We start from the raw sequence: 20,563 nt of genomic DNA, 5'->3' as shown, positions 1-20,563 counted from the left end.
CTATTGAAGTATAAGGAAGCATTTGAACCAGTACCTAAATATTTATGAACACCTATATGATATGTTTAATATTAAAGTAACAACTCTAGGGGTTATAGAAGCAGTAAGGGACAAGGAACTCACAATTTTTATCATGGAGATATAATGTCCTCAGAATATGATATTACCACAACACACACGTGTACACATACCTCGTACACATACACAGTAGTACATGCAGCAGAGAACATGTTCTTATTGAGAGGTTTGATTGAAAGCTTTGCTAGTCTGGGAAAATTTCTTGGAAAAGGTAAAGTGTGAGCTGATGGTCCAGAAGATTTGCAAATATTTGGACAGTTAGAAAGCAAAGAAAGCTGAACCAGTGATGCAGGGAGGTGGAAATAAGGGCAGGAGCAGTTTCTGAAGAGGAAGGCCATGGACTCGGAGTAAAATAACCATTTGAATCATGCCTTTGACCATGTGACCATGTGACTTTTGGGTGAGTTGTTTAACTTTTCTGAGCTTTTCTGTTTTTCATCTATAGAGTAGGATTAATAGTGCCTCAAAGTTATATGTATTAATTAAAATTTAAATTATCTGTGACTATTTATGTCTATTATGATTTATGTATAATATAAATGTGGAAGAACTTTGTATAAGCCATCAAATATATTTTGATTTTGTTTTTAAGGTAAAGTTCTGTTTGGGTGTAATTAGAAAAAAGGCTGGGTGGTACAGAGATTATGTTAGGGCAGGTTACTATTTTCTTAATGTTTCCTTTGCTTCCTGCTTCAAAAGCTAAGGTTTCTGGAAGTTCTAGAACTTGGATCATCTGTTACATTTTTACCAGTTACCTAATACCTGTTGTGAGAATGTAGAGGTCATGGAATGCAATTAACATTTATCTGGGTGAATCATTAAACCATAAAAATAACACTGTCGAGCTGCCTACTTTGAGATTTGATCGAGATGATTTTGTAGCCCATGTGATAATAGATTACTGCGGCTCTTTTAAATGAAAGTCAGTGGCATATGTAGAAGTATACCTGGCTTATATCCTTTAAATACTCTTTAAAGAAAAAACCATAATTGAGGTTGCTTCTTAACTTTCAGGAATATATTTCAGTGGACTTGCTTATCATAATTTGGATTGACATCAGTCTAGAGCTATGAATCAGGAAACTTTGGAAGAAATGATTTGTATGGGCTGCTTCATTACCCAGGTTTCTGAGCTCTGTGAGCCAGGCCATACACTGGTTGTAAAATTTCAGATGTGGAGAATAACATTTTCTCAATCCAACAAGTGGAAAGAGAATCTGATAAGTAATGGAGCATGTAGGACATTTCTTAGATTAGGAATCAGAGAGCTTCCTCTTACTGATTCCCACCCCAAAGAGAAAGCATATGAAAGAAGTGAGTCTTGAGTGGTTCACTGTTGTGGCTATTTCATCTGCCAACTCTTCAGCTGAACTCTCTGGGTTGCCCTGGAACCTGGGACCTCAGACTGACAGGGCCTCTTAGCCAACGAGGCTGAACTCTGAGGCTCCTCAGGGTCTTGATGAGACCTTGACAGACAGCCTACTTCTCATCATTTTGAAACAAGTCTTGGCTTTGGAGATCTAGGTTCAGAATTCAAAAAAACCTTTCTTTAAATATGTCAGAGGCCTCAGTGGACATGGGTGGGTTAGGGGTATAAAATTGATTAATTCTGTATATTGCTCTCTGCCATTGCTGATGGAGGAGAGGTTCTCTTGAACTGTCCCAGAGAGGTACAGCCATACACCTAAAGCCTCCCTCCCCATCCCACAGTAGTAGTGGAAATAACTGGTAGATCAAAATTTGGGAGTTGATAATGGACTATGTTAAGTCTCTGTAGTTCACTTAGGAAATTAATTTGCAGAGAAAGATCAGCAAACCAAAAACTTTTCTTTTTTAAAAAAATTAATTATGATTAATTTAATATCTATATTTTTTGCCCTAAGAATTATGCCTTTAATATTTCTCCTTCAGAAATATATGCGTGATATTTATAAGAAGTTCCCTTTTACAATTTCCTTTGTAGAAAAACTTACATGTATGTAAAAAGTTTGTATAAAGAATTTGCTTTATACAAAACATTACGGATATTATTGAGTAATAAAAACACATGTGGGAAAAGTTAAGTCTCCCTTCATAGCTTCGGTCATGTCACCCTGAGATAGCCTAAATTAAGGATCTGGTGTATATATTTTTATGTTTTCTGTTACCCCCAGAAATGTATAGGCATGCATTCAGATCTTTAAAAATGCACTATATTTGGTAACTACTTTTAAAAAAGATTTTACTAACGTATTACTAACATCTTTTCAAGAGAGTACATATTGATTTAGTTCATACTTGTTAATGGCTACAGAATATTCCAGGTAGAGAACAGATTTTAATTTAGTCAATCATTCCTCCTTGAGGATCCAAGTGATTACCTTAAACAACTCTGCCCTGTTAAACACCCCTGTATATGCACAGATAATGCATCATATGTATGCAGCTTAATGAATTTGGATATTTCTGTTTAGGAAGAAATAAGTAAAGAAAGAAAAATTGAGAATGAGAAACAGCAACGTAAGAGTGGGGCTGGGTGCAGGTGGATAATTCACCTGCCGCTACATTCAGGGAGCAGGGACTTTGCCATGGTCATTGTCATTCTCAGTTCCCTTCTGTTTTTTTTTGTGTGAGCATCTCAGCTGGAGTATGATTCGATGTTTTTTAAAATATGCACAATTTTTTATGGCCCCCAAATCCAAGCTAATTACTTCACTTAGTGTTCAGCCAAACAAATAAGAGTCTGTTCCAACACTTGAGGAAAAATCGGTGTGTGTTGGGATTTACTGAGAGGATGGCATGTTCTTTTCCAGTGTGGTTCCTTCTTCTGTGATTTCCAAGGAAATATATCTAACAGTTCACATGTGAGAATTCAGTGGTCACTATTAGATACAATTCTTTTGTTTATATTCTTAAGTCCTATATTTTCAATATAGATTTTTATTTCCATTTTACGATTATGGAATCTTGGCAAACATCTAAGAAAAATTAGAGATAATTATATAAGGAATCTCCATATACTCATTGCCCCAGTTTCAACATTAGCAACTCATAGCTATTGATTTTATTATACCTACCATCTTTTGTCTTACACTCTGCGTTATTTTAAACAATCCCGGATCATATAATTTCATATGAGATAGCTTCATAAAAGTACAGTTATTCATTTTAATTGCATCTAGGTTATTTTCATAAAATGTTATGGTGATTTACATTCCTATCAGTGTACCCTTTTCAAAATCCACATTTGGTATCCAGTCTGGTCAAACAAATGAAAAGGGCATCTCTTTCAGTGTTCTTTTAATTTGTAAATATCCTTTGTTGTTTATTCTTTAAGTTCCTAGACATTTCTATGAGGATCAGAATAATTTTATCCATCCTTTCTATTTCAAAAAATTCCTAAAACATATAAAAACCAATTCAGCATTGTTCATACTGAAGTTCGTTGTATGTATATTAATTTGCACAGGATTGGCAATTGTGTGATATCACATCTTTCCATCCAGGAAAACATTGCTGTGTGTATCCCAGGAACAGCTGACCTCCCCAGATCAATTCAATTCCCTTTCCTCACTGAAGGGTCCATCTGCCTAGTTGGCACTCTGTCCCATACTTGAAGAATTCAGCCCAGATTCTGGAGGAGAAGTCGGCCTTGTTGCAAGTCTCCAGACTTCTGTTCCATCCTCTGCTGTCCCCCCCACCCCCCATGTCATTTGTTGAGAACTCTTGGTCTAAATTGACATAGAACAGATCTTGGAGTGATTGGGTCATGCTGCCATTTTCCCAGAGCCCTCAGTCCTGTTTTTGAATCAGAGGCCTCCTGATGGCGGGGTGTATATCCTGAATGACCAGCGACCATTACTGAGCACCTTCTGTACCCCAGCATGTAATTAGCTGCCAGAGGTACTCCAGTAAATTAGATATACAGGACCCTCCCCTACCCCCCACCCTGGAGCTCATAGTCAAGTGTGGAAGAAATACTTTGGTCAAATCACTATGGGTTTAACCAACTACTCAGATTAGAACATAGGGTGTTCTGAATTTAATTGACAAAATGCCACAAGATTTAGGTTATTTATTAAAGTCATCTGATAAAAGGGGAAACTACAGAGCCTAAGTAATTATATCCCAAATCTTTCATGTTAAACCCTGGACTTATTCCACTCTGCTAATGTTTTTTCCTCAGTTACATTATGTTGCTGCTGCTGATCACTGAGGTCATTCTTTTCCTTTTCTTATTTTTTAAAATTTTAATTCTTATTTGTTATTTCTTTAATTTTTATTTGTTGCTTTCTTTAATGATACTTAGTGAACACATGAAGAGTAATTCTAGTGGGAATTCAGTAAGGAACCTTTTAGGTTCCCCTGATATTTAATAGAAAAATCCTTATTTAACATTGATATATTTTTAATAATTTTACTCCTTTGTACCAGGTTAAGAATAATTTTTTTCTTCAACCTTGGAAGAAATATTTACCAGTTGCTCCTTCTTTATTTAATGATTATAGTATGCTTTGGAAAACACAAAATAGTAAAAAATGATATGTAATTCTAAGTATTTTTAAAAATGAAATTGTTTCTTTTTTTTCAGAAACCTTTCAGGGAATTTGTTTTCTTCATTATCTCAAGGAACTTTTGATTATCTTGGTTCATTACGGTCTTTGTAAGTAAGAATTTTTTCTTGTGTTTTGATAAACATATCTGTTTTTGAAAATTAAAAACATTTAGTATATTGTTTAAGAGACTTTATGAGGAAAATCTTGCCAATCTGCAAAAATTAGAATCTTACTTGAGACCTTGCATTCACATTGAAAAACATACAGTGAGCCTTGATAATGCATGGCAGGGTTGGGCAACCATTTTCTCCTTAGACTACTATGCCATATTAATATATATTTAGAGGAAATAAATTGGTAATTGTTTCTCTTTGACTTTTTTGTTAGTCCAGTTCTATTGCTTATAACAAATACATGGAATTTGGGTAATTTGTAAGAAAATGAAATTTATTGCTTATAGTTTCAGAGGCTGGTAAGTCCAGAGTCCAGGGAACACATCTGGGGAGGCTATTCTTTGGTGGTGGCTTTACAGCAACGCAGGAGTCTCACTCACATGGCAGAAAATGGTGGAGCAGGGAGAGAGAGACTCTCACAGGCTCTCCTTTTAAAGCCCTCAGAACCACTCCTACGACCGTTAAACCATCAACTTAATCACCTCTTCAAGGTTCCACCTTTCAATTACCAAGGCTATGGGTTCGGAACCCCTATAGGGATGGCCAGTTAGCTCACTGGGTGAGCATGGTGCTGACAACACCAAGTCAAGGGTTAAGATCCCCTTACCGATCATCTTTAAAAAAAAAAAGAAAGAAAAAAAAAATCAATTACCGTAATAGGATTTCCCACCCTCAACAGTTACAGTAGGTATTAAGTTTTGGGACAGTCAATCCAAGGCAACTTTGTTTTCAAATCAGAAAATGTTTTGTTTGTCTAATTAAATCCTCAAAGTATAAAATATCCCTCCTTATGTAGAATTTGTAGTTAAGAATATTTTGTACTTTAGGGATTTAATTTTATCTTGTAATCTCTGTTACAAACTGAATTCACAGCTTATTACTTGTGTTTCTAGGGATATTTATTTAGATTGCCTGCTTTATGAAGTCAGTGTAGGTTATACAGTTCTCTATAGATTTAAAATTGGTTGATTTTTTTTTTCCCCCTAATCACAATTTTGTTAACAGAGTTTGCACAAGAGTTACTTTAGGAGGTAACTGTATTTCCAAATAAACCTTAAGATATCTCAAACTGTAAGATACACTAATGTCTATTGGAATTACAGTTAAATATAATGTTTTTCAAATTGCATGTAAAGTATGGGATTGAGTGTCTTTTGTTAGGCAAAAATTTCTTCTCTACCACATGCCTCTCTTCAGTGGGTGCTGGCTTCTACCCTCCCTCCTTTCCTCTCTTTTCCTTCTATAAACCTATCATTAAATCTCATTTAGAAGTTTTCATTGGGGTATAGCTAATAGGTTAGGCACTCATCTAGCCCCTCGTTCTCAAGGCGGGCATATATATGTTTTTTGAGAGTACCTTTGGATCAGACTGCATCTGGTCTCTCTTTTTGGTGCCACTACAGTTCTTACCCAGAAGGCTGCTTTTGAATGGAAACATTTCCTTTTGGTGTATTTAGAGAGCTCAAGTCAGCCATTTTTGCAAAGATTAGGAAATAAAAAAGATAGCAAAGGAGAATCTGGCTTTTGAGGCCCTGGATAGCAGGAATGTGGGAAGTATTTTCATCCAAAGAAATGGGAACAATTGCCAGTGTTTTTACCCGGTAGTGTTAGGAACTGACCAGAAGGTGGTGCATAGGAATTAGAAGTCAATGAGGTCATCCTTCTGGTATTGTTTTTTAAATTTATTTTCTCTCTGTTGTATCCCATCTCATTTCCTCCCTTTTTTTTTCTTTCTTTTTTTCTTGCCAAAACTGAGGTGAACCCTGTGCTAACAAACTCACTGTGTTAGAAATATATGCTTATATTTGCTCTTTGCACTTTTTAAATTTTTTTATGGAACATGTTGCATCTTATTTTAGTATGTTTTGTTTCCCCTATTATATAATGTCCTACCTGTTGACAAGGGACAGTATCTTGTATTTATTTTTATTAGCCGGACTCTGCATAATGTGTGGCATATGAATTCAGTGCTTAGTAAAAAAGAGTATTCAAGAGATTATTGTGTTTATATCCAAGGTCTGTATATCTTTTCTTTTTTTCTTACATCCGTGTACTAAATTATAAAGCTTTTTGCATCAGATAAGTACAATTCTCTGTTTTCTTTCATATCAAGTGTGAGGTATTCTTATCTTTATATTTTTGATGTGTTTTGAGTCTCTATTAAATACCTATGGTGTCACTTGGCACATAGCAGAAAAGTTTCAGAAATAGTCCCCACCCTTGAGGAGCTTACAGTCTAGTAAGCTCAGGGTTATTTGCGTACAGGCATACACAAATAATCATGCAAAACATTCCCATATTGCTTTTTTTTTTTCAATTTAACTTTATTTTTTGGTGGCTGGCCAGTATGGGGACCCAAGCCTGTGACCTTGGGATTATAAGGCTGTGCTGTAACCATCTGAGCTAACGAGCCAGCCCCTCCTATATTGCTTTATGTTACTATTTCATGGCCAAAATCAACAGGAGAGTTTATAGGCATTTAGGCCAAGAACGTGGCAGTGATGCTGAAAAATTGTGGAATGCTTCAGGATCCAACATTAATGCAACACGCTGTAAGATAAATGGGTAGAAGCTTGATAGGTGAAAAGATTGGGGATTTGGTATTCCAGAACCCTGGGATTGAGGAGCTTGTTGCATAGAAGAGGGATATCCAACAGATAGTTTTTGTATGCATACCCACTTGGATTGAAAACAGAGTCCCAGGATCAGTGAGGAACAATGTTGGAGTGACAAGATAGGTCACTGGGAAGGAGAACCATGACCAGTTGATGGCATATGCCACAAGCATTGTAAGGGAGATCAGCATTGTGCTTGCCATCAAAAGCGTAAATCAGAGCCGACCCCGTGGCGCACTCGGGAGAGTGCGGCGCTGGGAGCGCAGCAGTGCTCCCGCCGCGGGTTCGGATCCTACAGAAGGATGGCCGGTGTGCTCACTGGCTGAGCGCGGTGTGGCCTGTCACAAAAAGACCAAAAAAAAAAAAAAAAAAAAGCGTAAATCAATATAAAGCAAAAGTGCTGTTTACTTTTATTTGCTATAATCTCTAATTTGTATTTGTATGTTACAGAGAATTTCAGACTGAGTATCTTCTGTGTGATTGTAACATACTGTGGATGCATCGCTGGGTAAAGGAGAGGAACATCACTGTACGGGACACCAGGTGTGTTTATCCTAAGTCACTGCAGGCCCAGCCAGTCACAGGTGTGAAGCAGGAGCTGTTGACATGCGGTAAGGGAGAAATCAAAACTGAGAAAGTATTCACCATATTTTGACTTGCTACCATGTTTTTCTTTACAAACTGTGAAATTCTTTTTACACTTGGACAGAACTGTTTACAGCCATTAATCTTCGTTGATTTGAAAATATTTAGTTTAGGCCAACAGTGATGCCAGCTGGGTTAAAAAGCATTATTTTTTTGAATGGTCTTTAAGGTAGCTGTTCTTAGGTTCGAACAGCTTTCTTTAGGAAAACCAAACAATAGCATAGATCTTCTGATTTTCTGTCAGTTGGCAAATCAGGAATTTGTTGATGATAATAAAATCTCAGGATGCACACATTGTTGGGGGGGAGTATGAATTGAAGTTCAGCATTGTGTGTCAGTGTTCTTAAGAGATTGTTACAGTTAGATCCAGTAATTCTGCATCTTGGAGTTAATTCTTAGGAAATAATCAGCTATGTGTGTAAATCTTCAGACTAGGTATAAATATATACTAAATTCTCAAAAAGTGGGAACTGGGAATTGTTTTAATTACTTGTGACACATCTATTCAATGAAGTATTTTGCAACTATTGAAAATCATGATTTTGAAAAATTATCTGAAGACAGGAAAAGAACACATTTGCCATGTATTAAATGACAGCCCCCCCACCTGCATAAACCAAAAATAGTTCTTAAAACAATAGAGAATGCAGTTTAGTATTTGTGTTTGGAAATAAACAATCCTATTATTAGTTTTTTTCCCTTTATTATCATTGTTGTTGAAAATTAAGATTTATGAAAGGAGACAAAAAAATTAAAAGAAGCAAAGAAAGCCCATATTAACATTTTCTGAAAGATAGTTCATGTTAAGACCTTGGTGTGTCATCTTCTGTACCCTTTTCCTATATTTTAACAAAAATATTATGCTTGGTAATACTCTGTAACCTTTTTTAAGTTGAAATAACATAAACTTATTTCCTTATCGTATAAAATAGATGTATATCAGTCCATTGTATAGATGTAGCCATAATTTAACAACTTTCTTTTTACTGCATATTTAGCTTGTTAATCATTTCTCACTCCATAAACAATACAGTGATTAATTTCTTTGTATATATTTTTGCTCTTTTTTTTTTTTTTTTTTTAAGTGTACTGCTAAAAGTAGAATTGTTGTGGTAGGTAAAGGGACTAAATATTTTAAAGGCTTTTAATGAACTGATGGTATTTGTGTATATGTTGCACATGTATTTAAAGTCTCTTCCTTTTGTTTTTCTGACTGGAAGCAAATATATCATTTTTTAAAAAATGATTACAGTATATGGGATCTTAAAAGATTTTTTCTTTTTTTTTCTTTAAATGTTCAAAATTTTCTACAATGAATATGTATTACTTTTACAACCAGAAACCAGTGTTTTTAATCAAAGGTAATACAATCTCCACAATGCATTCTAAAATTACAAATATCAGCGTATTCTTATCACCATCTTCATTCTCTAAATTTAAGTATCCTTTTAGAGCTTATTCTTTTATTTTGCATCTGATCACCTGATATTCTTGTGATACCATCATAAAGGAACAATTCTAAATGTCAGAACTGGGTATGAAATGGTTTCATTTTAATTTTACTTAATTTTGTTTATATCTGTGACCATTTAACTCAGTAGCATTCTTGTTGGTATTAGCACTAGAATGCTGATTACTGAGGAATATTTGTTTTATTTTTATAATTTTACAAAGCATTTCTATGTGAATATAGTACCGTATTTGCTTACTGGTTCTTTGTGTTACTGCTTCTAGATCCTCCCCTTGAATTACCATCTTTCTACATGACTCCATCTCATCGTCAAGTTGTGTTTGAAGGAGACAGCCTTCCCTTCCAGTGCATGGCTTCGTATATTGACCAGGACATGCAAGTGTTATGGTATCAGGATGGGAGAATAGTTGAAACTGATGAATCACAGGGTATCTTTGTTGAAAAGAACATGATTCACAACTGTTCATTGATTGCAAGGTAAACTTTTTTAGATGAATTGTCTATGTGGATTTTATCCTTTTGGAATTGCATGTTTAGTTAGAATTTGAATTAATACTTTATCTTCTAGCATTTAAAAATGCAAACATCTGGTGTTTCCTTTTCTTGATTGTTATTTATCTTCTAAAAGTAACATAAAAGGGAAAAACTTTAAAAGTTTGAGACTTTTTGGTTCAAGTTTTAGGAGGAAAAATGTAAATTTTTAGTGCCAAATCTAATTTCTAACCATTTCCTGCTGTTAAGCTCATATTTTCATATTTAGGAATCACTTAATTTTTTGTTTTGTCTCATGATTAATGCAACATATTAAGGTACTTCCACTCCCTACCCGCTGGTATAGGAGAATATAACATCTGAACTGTCAACCCCATGTTTGGTGTGAGAACCATATGAATTAATTTGAATAAACTCTATAAAGTGTAAAAAATAGGCTAAAAATATATATGATATTATCACTCACCAGATATTTTATTTTGGTAAAATCTTTACCTGTAGTTATTGAATTTCTCCCTCCCTCCTTTCTTTCCTTCCTATGTGTCTACCTAGACCAACTTGGCTTGAATTTTTATTAGTATAGAGCTGTAGTTTCCAAACTCTCTGCCACGGCACCACAGCAAACTCACTAGGGTGACATGAAAAAACTCCCGAGAACCTAAGGGTTCTTTGAGTTGAGATTCAAGTCTGAGAACTTCTGGGGCCAAATGTTCTGTTTTATTCTGTTTCTCTCTTGAGATTTCTTGTCTGTTTATTAGAAGTGCATTTTTATTTATGTCTTCTACATATTTAGAGTAGATGCTTTTAAATTCTTCCTTGCCTGCTTATTTCAACATCTGGGTCATCTTGGGGTCATTGACACTGACTGCTTTTCTTTTGAATATGGTTTATATTTTTCTATTTTTAAAAAATATTTATATGTCTAGTAATTTTGGATTATATATACTGGGCATTGTGAATGATTTGCTGTAGAGGAGAGGTTGATAAAATACAACCTTTGGGCCAAATCTGTCTCACTAAGCCCATGAACTAAGAATGTTTTTTACGTCTTTAAAAGGTTACATTTCACATGGTTATTTAAGTACCTATGTAATATCCTCAGTGTTGCTTCTTAGCCAGCAAAACCTAGAATATTTACTGTCTGGCCCTTGAAGAAAAAGTTTGCTGACCCCTACCTCTGGGTTTTATTGTATTCCCCTAGAGGAGCTGAGTTTTCTTTGGTCAGGAAGTTAGCTTGGCTAAACTCAAACTCCTAGCTCTGTCTCCTCTGGTAGGCAGCAGCTGAAATCTTGTCGTTTACCCTACCTGTATGTGTAGTTCAGGGGTTTCTAAGAGAAAAAGGTGAATTTTATTCATAGAAGTTTAAGCTTTCAGCCAGTCTTCTTCTAGCCTCTGTCCTCTGACTTTTCAAGGCAATGAGATTGTGAGTTCTCTTTGAGTGGGGCCTGCCCTTCAGCAAAAGCCACTGAAATTTTTTCCTAGCTACTCCCCAGTGCCAATTCCATCTTGCTGGTATCGACTCCTCTTTAGTTTCTGCCTGCTTTTGATCTCTCTTCATGTGTTCAGATAGTTGTCACTTTATAATTTGTCGAGAGTTTATAATTGATAATTGCAGGAAGGGTGGTTTAATATGAGCTGCTTGACCATTACCAGAAACAGAATTCCCTTATTAGCAGATATATTCATTGTTACATTATTTTTACTGTAGTGATAATTTCATAGGTGTATACATATGTCAAAACTCATGAAATTGTATACTTTTAAGCAGTTTATTGTGTAAGTAGATAATAATTGACATATAGTACAAGAGTAGAACCGAACCTTTTCCTATATAAAAGAACTTTGATTGATTTAGAACTCTAAATTGTGTCACTGTAAAGAAAGTAGATTTACTTTATAAATCTATTTCTGCAGCTTACACTTAATCTAAATTCTTTATAGCGGTACAAAAAATTAATTCAAAGGGTAGCAACTTAGCCTGACATTTTTGTTGGCAGAAACATTTGACTAAAGTGAAACTCTTATATGAAGATTGAGAGGTCCTTTACCCAGAGTTAGCCCCACAAAAATAAAGACATCGTAGAAGAAGGAAAATTTGTGGTTATTGAATTGGTTAACTTGAGATTCTTATTGATTTGTCATTGATTTCCTCAGGTCATTTATCCTTCATTAGTAAGAATCAGTGGTTTTAGTTTTCTTAGAAGATGAAATTGAAGCTACGTCTATCTCCTTAAATCTCTAAAGCTGCTGAGGATTCCTGGAAGTTTTATTGCAGCGATTGCTCTTAGGCATTGAACATATTGCTGAAAGCTTTTCAGAAAGATATTTGAAAAATATGTTAGACCATAGTTCCTGAGAGGGGTGCTGAAGTGCACGGGGGCACTACAGTGAATTCACAGAAATGCTGTAGGGTATGCTTTTAAGTTTTTGAGAGAAGCATAGTGATACTCGACACTTGTTGGACACTGCACAGCTACTAGCTCCAGGTGTCATGATCTAATGTTGACACCACAAACCATGGGAAACTATGGTCTAATATATTTTGCAGACTTTATTTAGGATTTTTTCTGAATCCCTTTTAGCAATACTCTCAGTGTCTAAAAGCAGTCTCCGTATTAAAATTTCCAGAAGTCTTGGACATTTAAAAAGAAAGAAGTAACTTCAATTTCATCTTCTAAGAAAACTATAAGCATTGATTCCATTGTTGGTACTGTAGATTGGGATGCTGGGTTTTGGGCAAATACTATGGCATAAAGCTAGTACCATGCGGAAATCATTGTGGAATAAGAAATGAATGTTACTGTCTGATCTGAACCTGAGGTTTGGATAATTTTGTAGTACCCAGCAGGTACCTACATCCCATTAGGAAGTTGTGGTTATTTTTAAGAATGAAATAAATTTTACTTCAAATTTCTGTGTGTGATTTTTTTCAAATGGCTACTAATTATTAGGGGATAGATATACGGTTTTCCCCTACAGCTATTTTTGGGGGGCACTGTGAAAAAATTACGCAGTCAATAAAGGCTCTTTGGACTGAGTTGGGAACCTCTGGATTGAGGAGTGATTTTTATTGCCAGAATTGTTTATGTACTTCTTCCTAGTTCAGCAGAGCCTTACAAAGTAGACTGTTTGACAAACTATTTTTGTTATTTAAATTTAATGTGAAACTTTTTTGTGTCACTCTATCTTCAAAATATTCCAGTATATTTAGTTTCCTACCTTAGTAAAGATAATATTTCCTTTAATGATTCATAATGTAAAAGTGCCTCAAAGTCTTTATTAGAACATTCGTTGTAGCCATCAATGATTTAAGAGGCCAGACAAATGTGTATTAACTTCAAGACATAATTTTATAAGTTAATTAAAATGACACATGCATTACGTCTAATTATTTTTTATCATTTGCGTCTACATAACAGCCAAGCATAGTGAATCATGTGGGGGTAATTGAGGTTAATTGAAGGTTCTGATATTTGATCTATAATTAATAGGTTTTACATTAGAGAATTATGATTTCATGTTGAAAATTGGATTTACTGACAACTACTTAAAAATACAGCTGTTTTATAAAGTGAAATATACCTTTACATGGAAACTCCTTTTGTGAAAGCATTGATTATTTACTAAATCTTTTTAGAGATTTAACGGGCTGTTTCTAGTATATCCCTTCTTTCACAAAATATTTTACCTTAAGTATTTTCTTAATTACATACTTCATAATAGTATTCTCCTTTCTTCATGCTTGAATATTTTCCTCAGCATCCATGAAAAGGTAGATGTGTCCTGGACACTTATCCAGGTTTTGCAAGAGAATGTGCTGTGATGTTTATGCCTTGGGGCCTGCCATTCCTGTTCCCTATGCTGCTCTGCTCTCCCTGTTTCTGGAAGGAGAGTTCTCACGCATTATGTGCCATGGCACTTCATTCATTCTTCTCTTGTTGTTCTTATCATTGTATTTTAAGGATCCCTTTTCCTCGCTTGTCTTGACTTGCTACTGAAGGACTAAAGGGAGGGGTCATTTTCTTATTTATTTTGAGCCAGCCTGTGCTTGGCCCACAATGTACATTCAGACATGTTTGCTAAATGAGTGATTGAAGCCCATATCATCTCCCTTTTTGCCTAATCATATTTTCTTTCTTTTTAAAATCTTTCTTCATGCAGTGCCCTAACCATTTCTAATATTCAGGCTGGATCTACTGGAAATTGGGGCTGTCATGTTCAGACCAAACGCGGGAACAATACGAGAACTGTGGATATTGTGGTGTTAGAAAGCTCTGCACAGTACTGTCCACCGGAGCGAGTGGTAAACAATAAAGGTGACTTCAGGTCAGTGACATGGGAAGTACTGGAAGAGGTCGATTTGCCCCAAATCTTTTTATTCTCGTAGGCACATAATTGGTTTCCTATTCTCAGTAACGAAATTTCAGAAGTGTGTATGTTTATATATATGCATCCTTACATGGCTATCTAAGAACTAGCCTTTAGAACGATGATTTCAGAATCATTTATGGAGATTAAAAAAAAAAAAAAAGTACCTGAACTTTATCTCAGACCTGTTGATTTAAGACTTTCTGAAAGTAGAATTTTTTTTAACAAATGGTTTCATTGTGTAAGTGAAGAACCATGACTTTTGGGAAACATTTTGTATATTCTGCTAAAATAGTACACAATTCAGACAGGATAATGGTATTTCCTGTTTTTTCAAGGGCTTTTTCATGGATAAATTTTGTGAGGTTTTGTATTGCTAAGTCACTTTTAAGTATTGATGGTTGAGGAGATAGCATAATTAGGAGAAATGCATATCTAATTTTCTTCCACTGTTCAGTTCTTCTGGCACTTAAGGACTTGGGGAAATTAAAGTCACTGGGTATCCTGAAACTTGGGGAGTCATTGGAATCCCAGGTGGGTTTGTTGAACTCTGGGTTAAGATAAGCAGAATGAGTTAAATTTTTTTTTTAGTAGGAAGTTTAGAATTTGTGAGAGGTAACAAATTTTATTGTAGACTCTCCTTATTTTCAAAGTTACTTTAAACATCTTTAAACATATTATTTACTTGATATTCTTTATATTCAGGGATTTTAATAACAAATTTATAGTTGATATATCAAAAGGGAAATATGTTGCTCTTTAAAGCAGCGTAAAGATTGTTAATACCCTGTTTGCACTGTCTCTGATGGGTACTGTTGCTACGCCCTGGCTGTAATCCCAGTGTTTTCAGAGTGAGAAAATCCTTTGGTGTTAATCTTTCAAATCCCAGGTTAAGAAACAATAGTAACATCTTTAGGTCAGCTAGTTTGTCATCGCTTTTTGTTTGATTGTTTAAAAAACAAAATTCTCTTTGATGTAAGTATATGGAAATTAGCATTTATTATTCCAAATGGATTGGTCTTTTCTGTTGATAACAACTTATCTATAAGATATATATTGCATAGTTAGAAGTGAAATAGACAGCATTTGTTAGTTTTGTTACATTCAACACCTTTTAGTAAGTAATTATATGAGGTTTCTGTTTATGGTGGATTTTTTGTTTTACTCATAGTTTTTGAGTGTTTTATATTTATAAAAATAGAAGAAAAACTAAATGTTTAACTGCTTAATGAATTATTTATGTTTTGACACCCCTTAAGATTATGCAATAAAATTCCTCCTGTGTTAATAATATTTAGTTTAGTGTTGCTCGATCTACTTATGCAGATTTTGGTAATGAATTCTATTTTGGTTTAGCAGTTCCTGTATTATGCGTCTGCTGTAACTTACATTAAATATGTTCAGTTTCATTCTCAGTTGGAGAAATAGAGCTCAGATAACAAAGTTTTCTCTCCATACAGTAGGATGATCTGTGTCAACAGGTATGTGGTGACAGGACATGTCCTAATCCTTGAGTTTTCCTCTGCTGTTGCTGTGTTTAATTTACTTCTGTCACGTAGGTTTTCTTACACTATTTTGTCTTCATCTCTCTAGATGGCCCAGAACGTTGGCAGGCATTACTGCGTACCTGCAGTGTACTCGGAACACCCACGGCAGTGGGATATATCCTGGAAACCCACAGGATGAGAGAAAGGCGTGGCGGAGATGTGATCGAGGTGGCTTTTGGGCAGATGATGATTATTCTCGATGCCAGTATGCAAATGACGTCACTAGAGTTCTTTATATGTTTAATCAGGTAACTAGAAAATCTTCAAGTTTTGTTAGGTTGTGAATAAAACATGATATTCAAACCAAATACATGAGTTTTTCTTTTTTTTTTGTTTTTTTTTTAATACTAGGCAAAGTGTAAGGATTTGGTGTTTTTACTTTAATTGTTTTATCCGTTTTTGGTATCAGGTCTCATCTTGGGTGTCCTCCTTTCTTTCTAGTTACTGCCTGACTTTGTGCCTTTGTTTAAATGTCTTTATTATCTGTATCCACCAAACAAAATCCCAGCCATCCTTCAAGTCCACATGGAAAGCCACCTCTTGGGTTCCTTTTATAATACCTTTGTCAAAAGTGATTCCTTAAGATCTGTTAGGGCTTCATCCCCACAAGCAACCACTGCTTGTGTTGCCAAGCTGGAAAGCCAGCAAGAATAGTCTTGACAGAGCTCTGAGATACCAGGGACTGGGAGAATCCTGGGTCCTGGCTCACTGCTCCTCACCAGAATCAGATTTTTATACTTGCTTGCCAAAAAACACCTATTCAAAGACGTTGGAGCCAGGTTCAGTGCTTATTGTAAAAGTGTTAATAGGGATCAAGCCTTTGAGAAAGCATTGTCCTGCAGTAGTGGAGGTTTATAGAGAACTATGAAAGCTGGTATAGGAATAATAAATTAACTGTGAAATTTTGGTAAACCTCTTAACTAAGTACCTGATCTCATCTGATCTCACAGTTTTTCTCTCTCTAGTTACATGTTGGGATAAAGGGAAAGTTCTCTGGACATAAATTTGAGTAGTGGCAATATAAACTTACGACCATCTCAGTTTCCAAGTTTAACAAAATCACTCTTGGTGGGCAAAATACTGGTGGATATGACATGAAATTCTGCTCCTGATTTCTGGGATGATAGAAAAGGCTATGGTGGCTTAGCCTACGTCCCACTTAATGCTGGTGAAAGATGGGAGAAACAGTGAGGAGGGAGGAAGGTTTTAGTGTAGAGTCCTTAAAATAAAGCTGGAATGAAAGAAAACAGACAAAAAAATTAAAGACAATCTGTTAGAATACTTGTACTGTTCAAGTGCGTTTTATTATCTTTGCTTCTGTGCTTTTTAAACCTTACCAGACTATAAGCAGCTGGAAGACGGCTTCTGCGTTGTATCTTTTCTTTTGCTCTTTAGCACTTAGTATACCCTTTCTGCAGGGGTTGGTGCTCTGTCAGTGTTTAAGGCAATAAGTAAACATGTAAAGCATTACTGGCGGTGCATTGCAATAAAGATAGCTGTGAAATAAGTGGTTTCTACTCTTGTGCTGTAGGAGTTCCAGGGGAGGTATCAATCCTTCCAGCTGGAATACTCAGGAGAGGCTTTGCCAAGCAATTGAGATCGAGGTATGTGTAGAATATGGATAAGCACAGAAGAGGAGATGGTGCAGCTTATTTACCTGGTGTATTCTTATGTATTGTGTTTTATTATAGGGTTAAAACAGTTTCCCGCAGGTTAGTTTCCATCAAAATTCCAGGCTTCTTGGGTTTGAAAAGCATTTTAAGAAGCCGTCGAGTAAATAGTAGAGTTTTTGAATTCGTTGCCATGTTTTGAAATACAAAGTTAACATGTCAGTTTTCAGTCATCATTTGCTGTGCTTTTCTTTTGCCTTTTTAACGTAGATGCCCCTCAATCTTACAAATGCTGTGGCAACAGCGCGACAATTACTGGCTTACACCGTGGAAGCAGCCAACTTTTCTGACAAAATGGATGTTATATTTGTGGCTGAAATGATAGAAAAATTTGGAAGATTTACCAAAGAAGAAAAATCAAAAGAGGTATTTTTCCTAAGTTCAGATTTGTAGCGTACAGAGTTAGCAAATGGCCATGGGATAGAGTTGAATCTGTATTTTTAAAGCCTGTTTATGTTTGCTATTTTTGAACTAAATACACTTCTAAATTTCCAAAATTGTTGAGAAACGTATGCCCCAAGTATTATAGTGACCTGTTTGTTGTTGGGCGGAGTAGGGGTGAACTGTCAGTTCTAGGAAATGAAGGTACTGTGATACGGCAGAGGTGGCCGGTGAGGACGCACCTTGTGCTTCCACACTGGGGCTTAGCCGGGGCTGCTCAGCTTGCACCTGCTGGAACTTCTCTCTTCCCGTCTTCCTTCTGTGTACTTTGCTTAATTGCTTTTGTAATGTCCGGGAGAGATGAGAGGCTGTTTTAGCAGCTTTCTTAAAAGTTCCAAATGATTAGAATATAAAGTTATAAAAGTGTGATTAATTTTTTAAAGGGGTTCATTTTAACAGGGCCACATTAAAGCTGTGGTATGCTTGTCCACATGCTGTCCTTTAGGGGAAAAAATGGACAACCACAATTTGCAGAATGAATGAACAGGAAATAAATGATGTTTTGAATGGTTTTTAAGAGGCACAATTAATGTATTCTTAAGCGTTAGGTTTCTAGCTATGTGATAACTTTATATGTACTGTTTCTTTTGTGATATAATCATATACACAAATGAATTTTAGAGGTAGAAGGAACCTAGATCAGGTTATAAACTGAAGGCGTTATAGCTAATTCTGGTAATTTAGTGGCAAATTTTAAAGTTTCTTTTATTTTATAAAAATTATGGATGAAATATGACATCTAGAATTTGCCCAGTGAAAATTAAGTGATTTTACAAGGTTATGTATTTAGGTTAAGGCAGGGCTGAAAAAAACCGAAGAGCCCTGGCTCTAATCCAGAGGAGTTTTCTACAATATCACATTTACTTTCTAGTACAGTGTTGCCCCGTTGTGCTATTCTAAAAGTACTCTGTACACAACTGTGGGGAAAACACTGGGCTGAATAAAGTCTACGTATTTCTTTATGTAGGACATCTTAGATTCATTAATATTGCTTAGAGGTAAATACTATGCCTTGGTTCTTTAAGCGATTTAACGAAGGAATTTTTTTTTTTTTTTGGTAGAATATCTATTAGTATCTTGCATTTTGGTAATATGTCTTGGAACTGTGGCCCTAGTAGGTTAGGCACTGTACTTGGTAGGATGTAGTTATTTAAGGAAGTAAAATAGATACATGTATATAAATGGAGCTCAGGAAAACAGGCCACTTTGCTTGAAGATGAGAAAACATTTCAGTGTTATTATCCGAACTTCAGAGACCATGATTTTCTAAAGAACTGTCCTCTACTGAATTGTGTCCCTGGGCCTCAGCACACTTCCCTGTGACAAATTGTTCTAGCACTGGGAGAAGCTGTTTGAATTTGGACTCTGTGATAGTATTGCTCTGTGTTGGTGCTTATAATTACAAGTGAGCTGCCTGTATGAGTAGTAGTCATTTCTGGAAGTAGGATGTTTTGAGTTACTAGAATAATTGTAATGACATTTGGAATGTGGGCATTGGAAAATATTTTGCAGAAGTATAATATAAATAAGATAACCTATTCTCATGCTGACTTGTTTTGATGTGAGGAAGCTTTGTTCATCTCCCATCTTGGGAAGAGGAGTGTGGTGCTCAGCCGTGTACATTTAACTGTTTGCCAGTTTGTAGAACGAACTGTCTGCTGCGTTACATTTTTCGGTGAAAGCATTTTGTCGAACTGGAAGTAGACGTGGTTTCATGAGTTATTAATTCATCATGGGCCCTTTCTTTGCTTTTAAAATGGAGATGATATTTGCCCTGTTTAACTTGCAGAGTTTGTATGCACAAGTGAGGAAATACAGGTAAAACTGTTTTGCAAAATAGTAGCAAAGTTTGAATATAGTTTTATACGGTTGTGAAATTTAACATTCTTACATCACAAAAGCTAGGAAAAAGGTCCTTTTGAAAAAAAAATCACAAGTGCTTTAGTTATCTAAAAATTTAGTTGGAAGGAGATTGCTATCACGTTCACTGGTTAACATAAGATGGAAAGCTATGATTATCTTTGGAAACAAGCGACAGCAACGCATTAAGTACAAATAGGTGAAACAGAGTGAAAATAGTCAGGATTGAATAATTGATGTATAAATGTTTTATTAGCTGTGGTGCAGTGACTGACATTCTATACGGTCTTTTGGAAACTTAAACCTCAAGCCATAGTTTTCATTGTTTATTAGTATAGTAAAAAGAAATTATGAGAGTTAAGGGCTTCATTTTAAGTTAATTACCACAGCATGAAATTATGCTAAGGTATCCTAAAATGTGTATAGCTTAGATGGACAGATAATTAGTTAAATTGATTTTTGTAATATGTCCAAAAAGTTATTCTGTGGGGATAATTTCATAACTAAAATATTGTAAGGCAATTGCTTTTTAATCTGTGATTGGGTATAGCTAACACAAGCCACTGCTCTGTTATCTCAGGTTAGGTACTAAAAGCTATCAAACTGCCAGATCTAAACTATATATTTAGTGGAGTCTTTTAAAACTAGCTGAAGGTTGTCTGTCAGGC

At 35.5% G+C, this 20,563-nt stretch overlaps 1 protein-coding gene across 2 annotated transcripts in view; it reads left to right on the top strand.

The window, feature by feature from the left end:
- ADGRA3 (adhesion G protein-coupled receptor A3) overlaps nt 1-20,563 on the top strand; it is a 109,615-nt gene that overhangs the window by 49,430 nt on the left and 39,622 nt on the right. For both annotated transcript variants that reach the window (XM_063108435.1, XM_063108436.1), the window contains exons 5-10: nt 4,649-4,720; nt 7,852-8,012; nt 9,781-9,994; nt 14,171-14,335; nt 15,971-16,172; nt 17,805-17,960. In XM_063108435.1, the coding sequence (XP_062964505.1) occupies nt 4,649-4,720; nt 7,852-8,012; nt 9,781-9,994; nt 14,171-14,335; nt 15,971-16,172; nt 17,805-17,960 (970 nt within the window). The remainder of the gene's footprint in view (nt 1-4,648; nt 4,721-7,851; nt 8,013-9,780; nt 9,995-14,170; nt 14,336-15,970; nt 16,173-17,804; nt 17,961-20,563) is intronic.

Source organism: Cynocephalus volans, chromosome 9 (genome assembly GCF_027409185.1).
Source record: "Cynocephalus volans isolate mCynVol1 chromosome 9, mCynVol1.pri, whole genome shotgun sequence".
Lineage (NCBI taxonomy): Eukaryota > Metazoa > Chordata > Mammalia > Dermoptera > Cynocephalidae > Cynocephalus > Cynocephalus volans.
The sequence above is the reverse complement of the archived record's forward strand: the minus strand, read 5'-3'. Positions and strand labels throughout refer to the sequence as shown.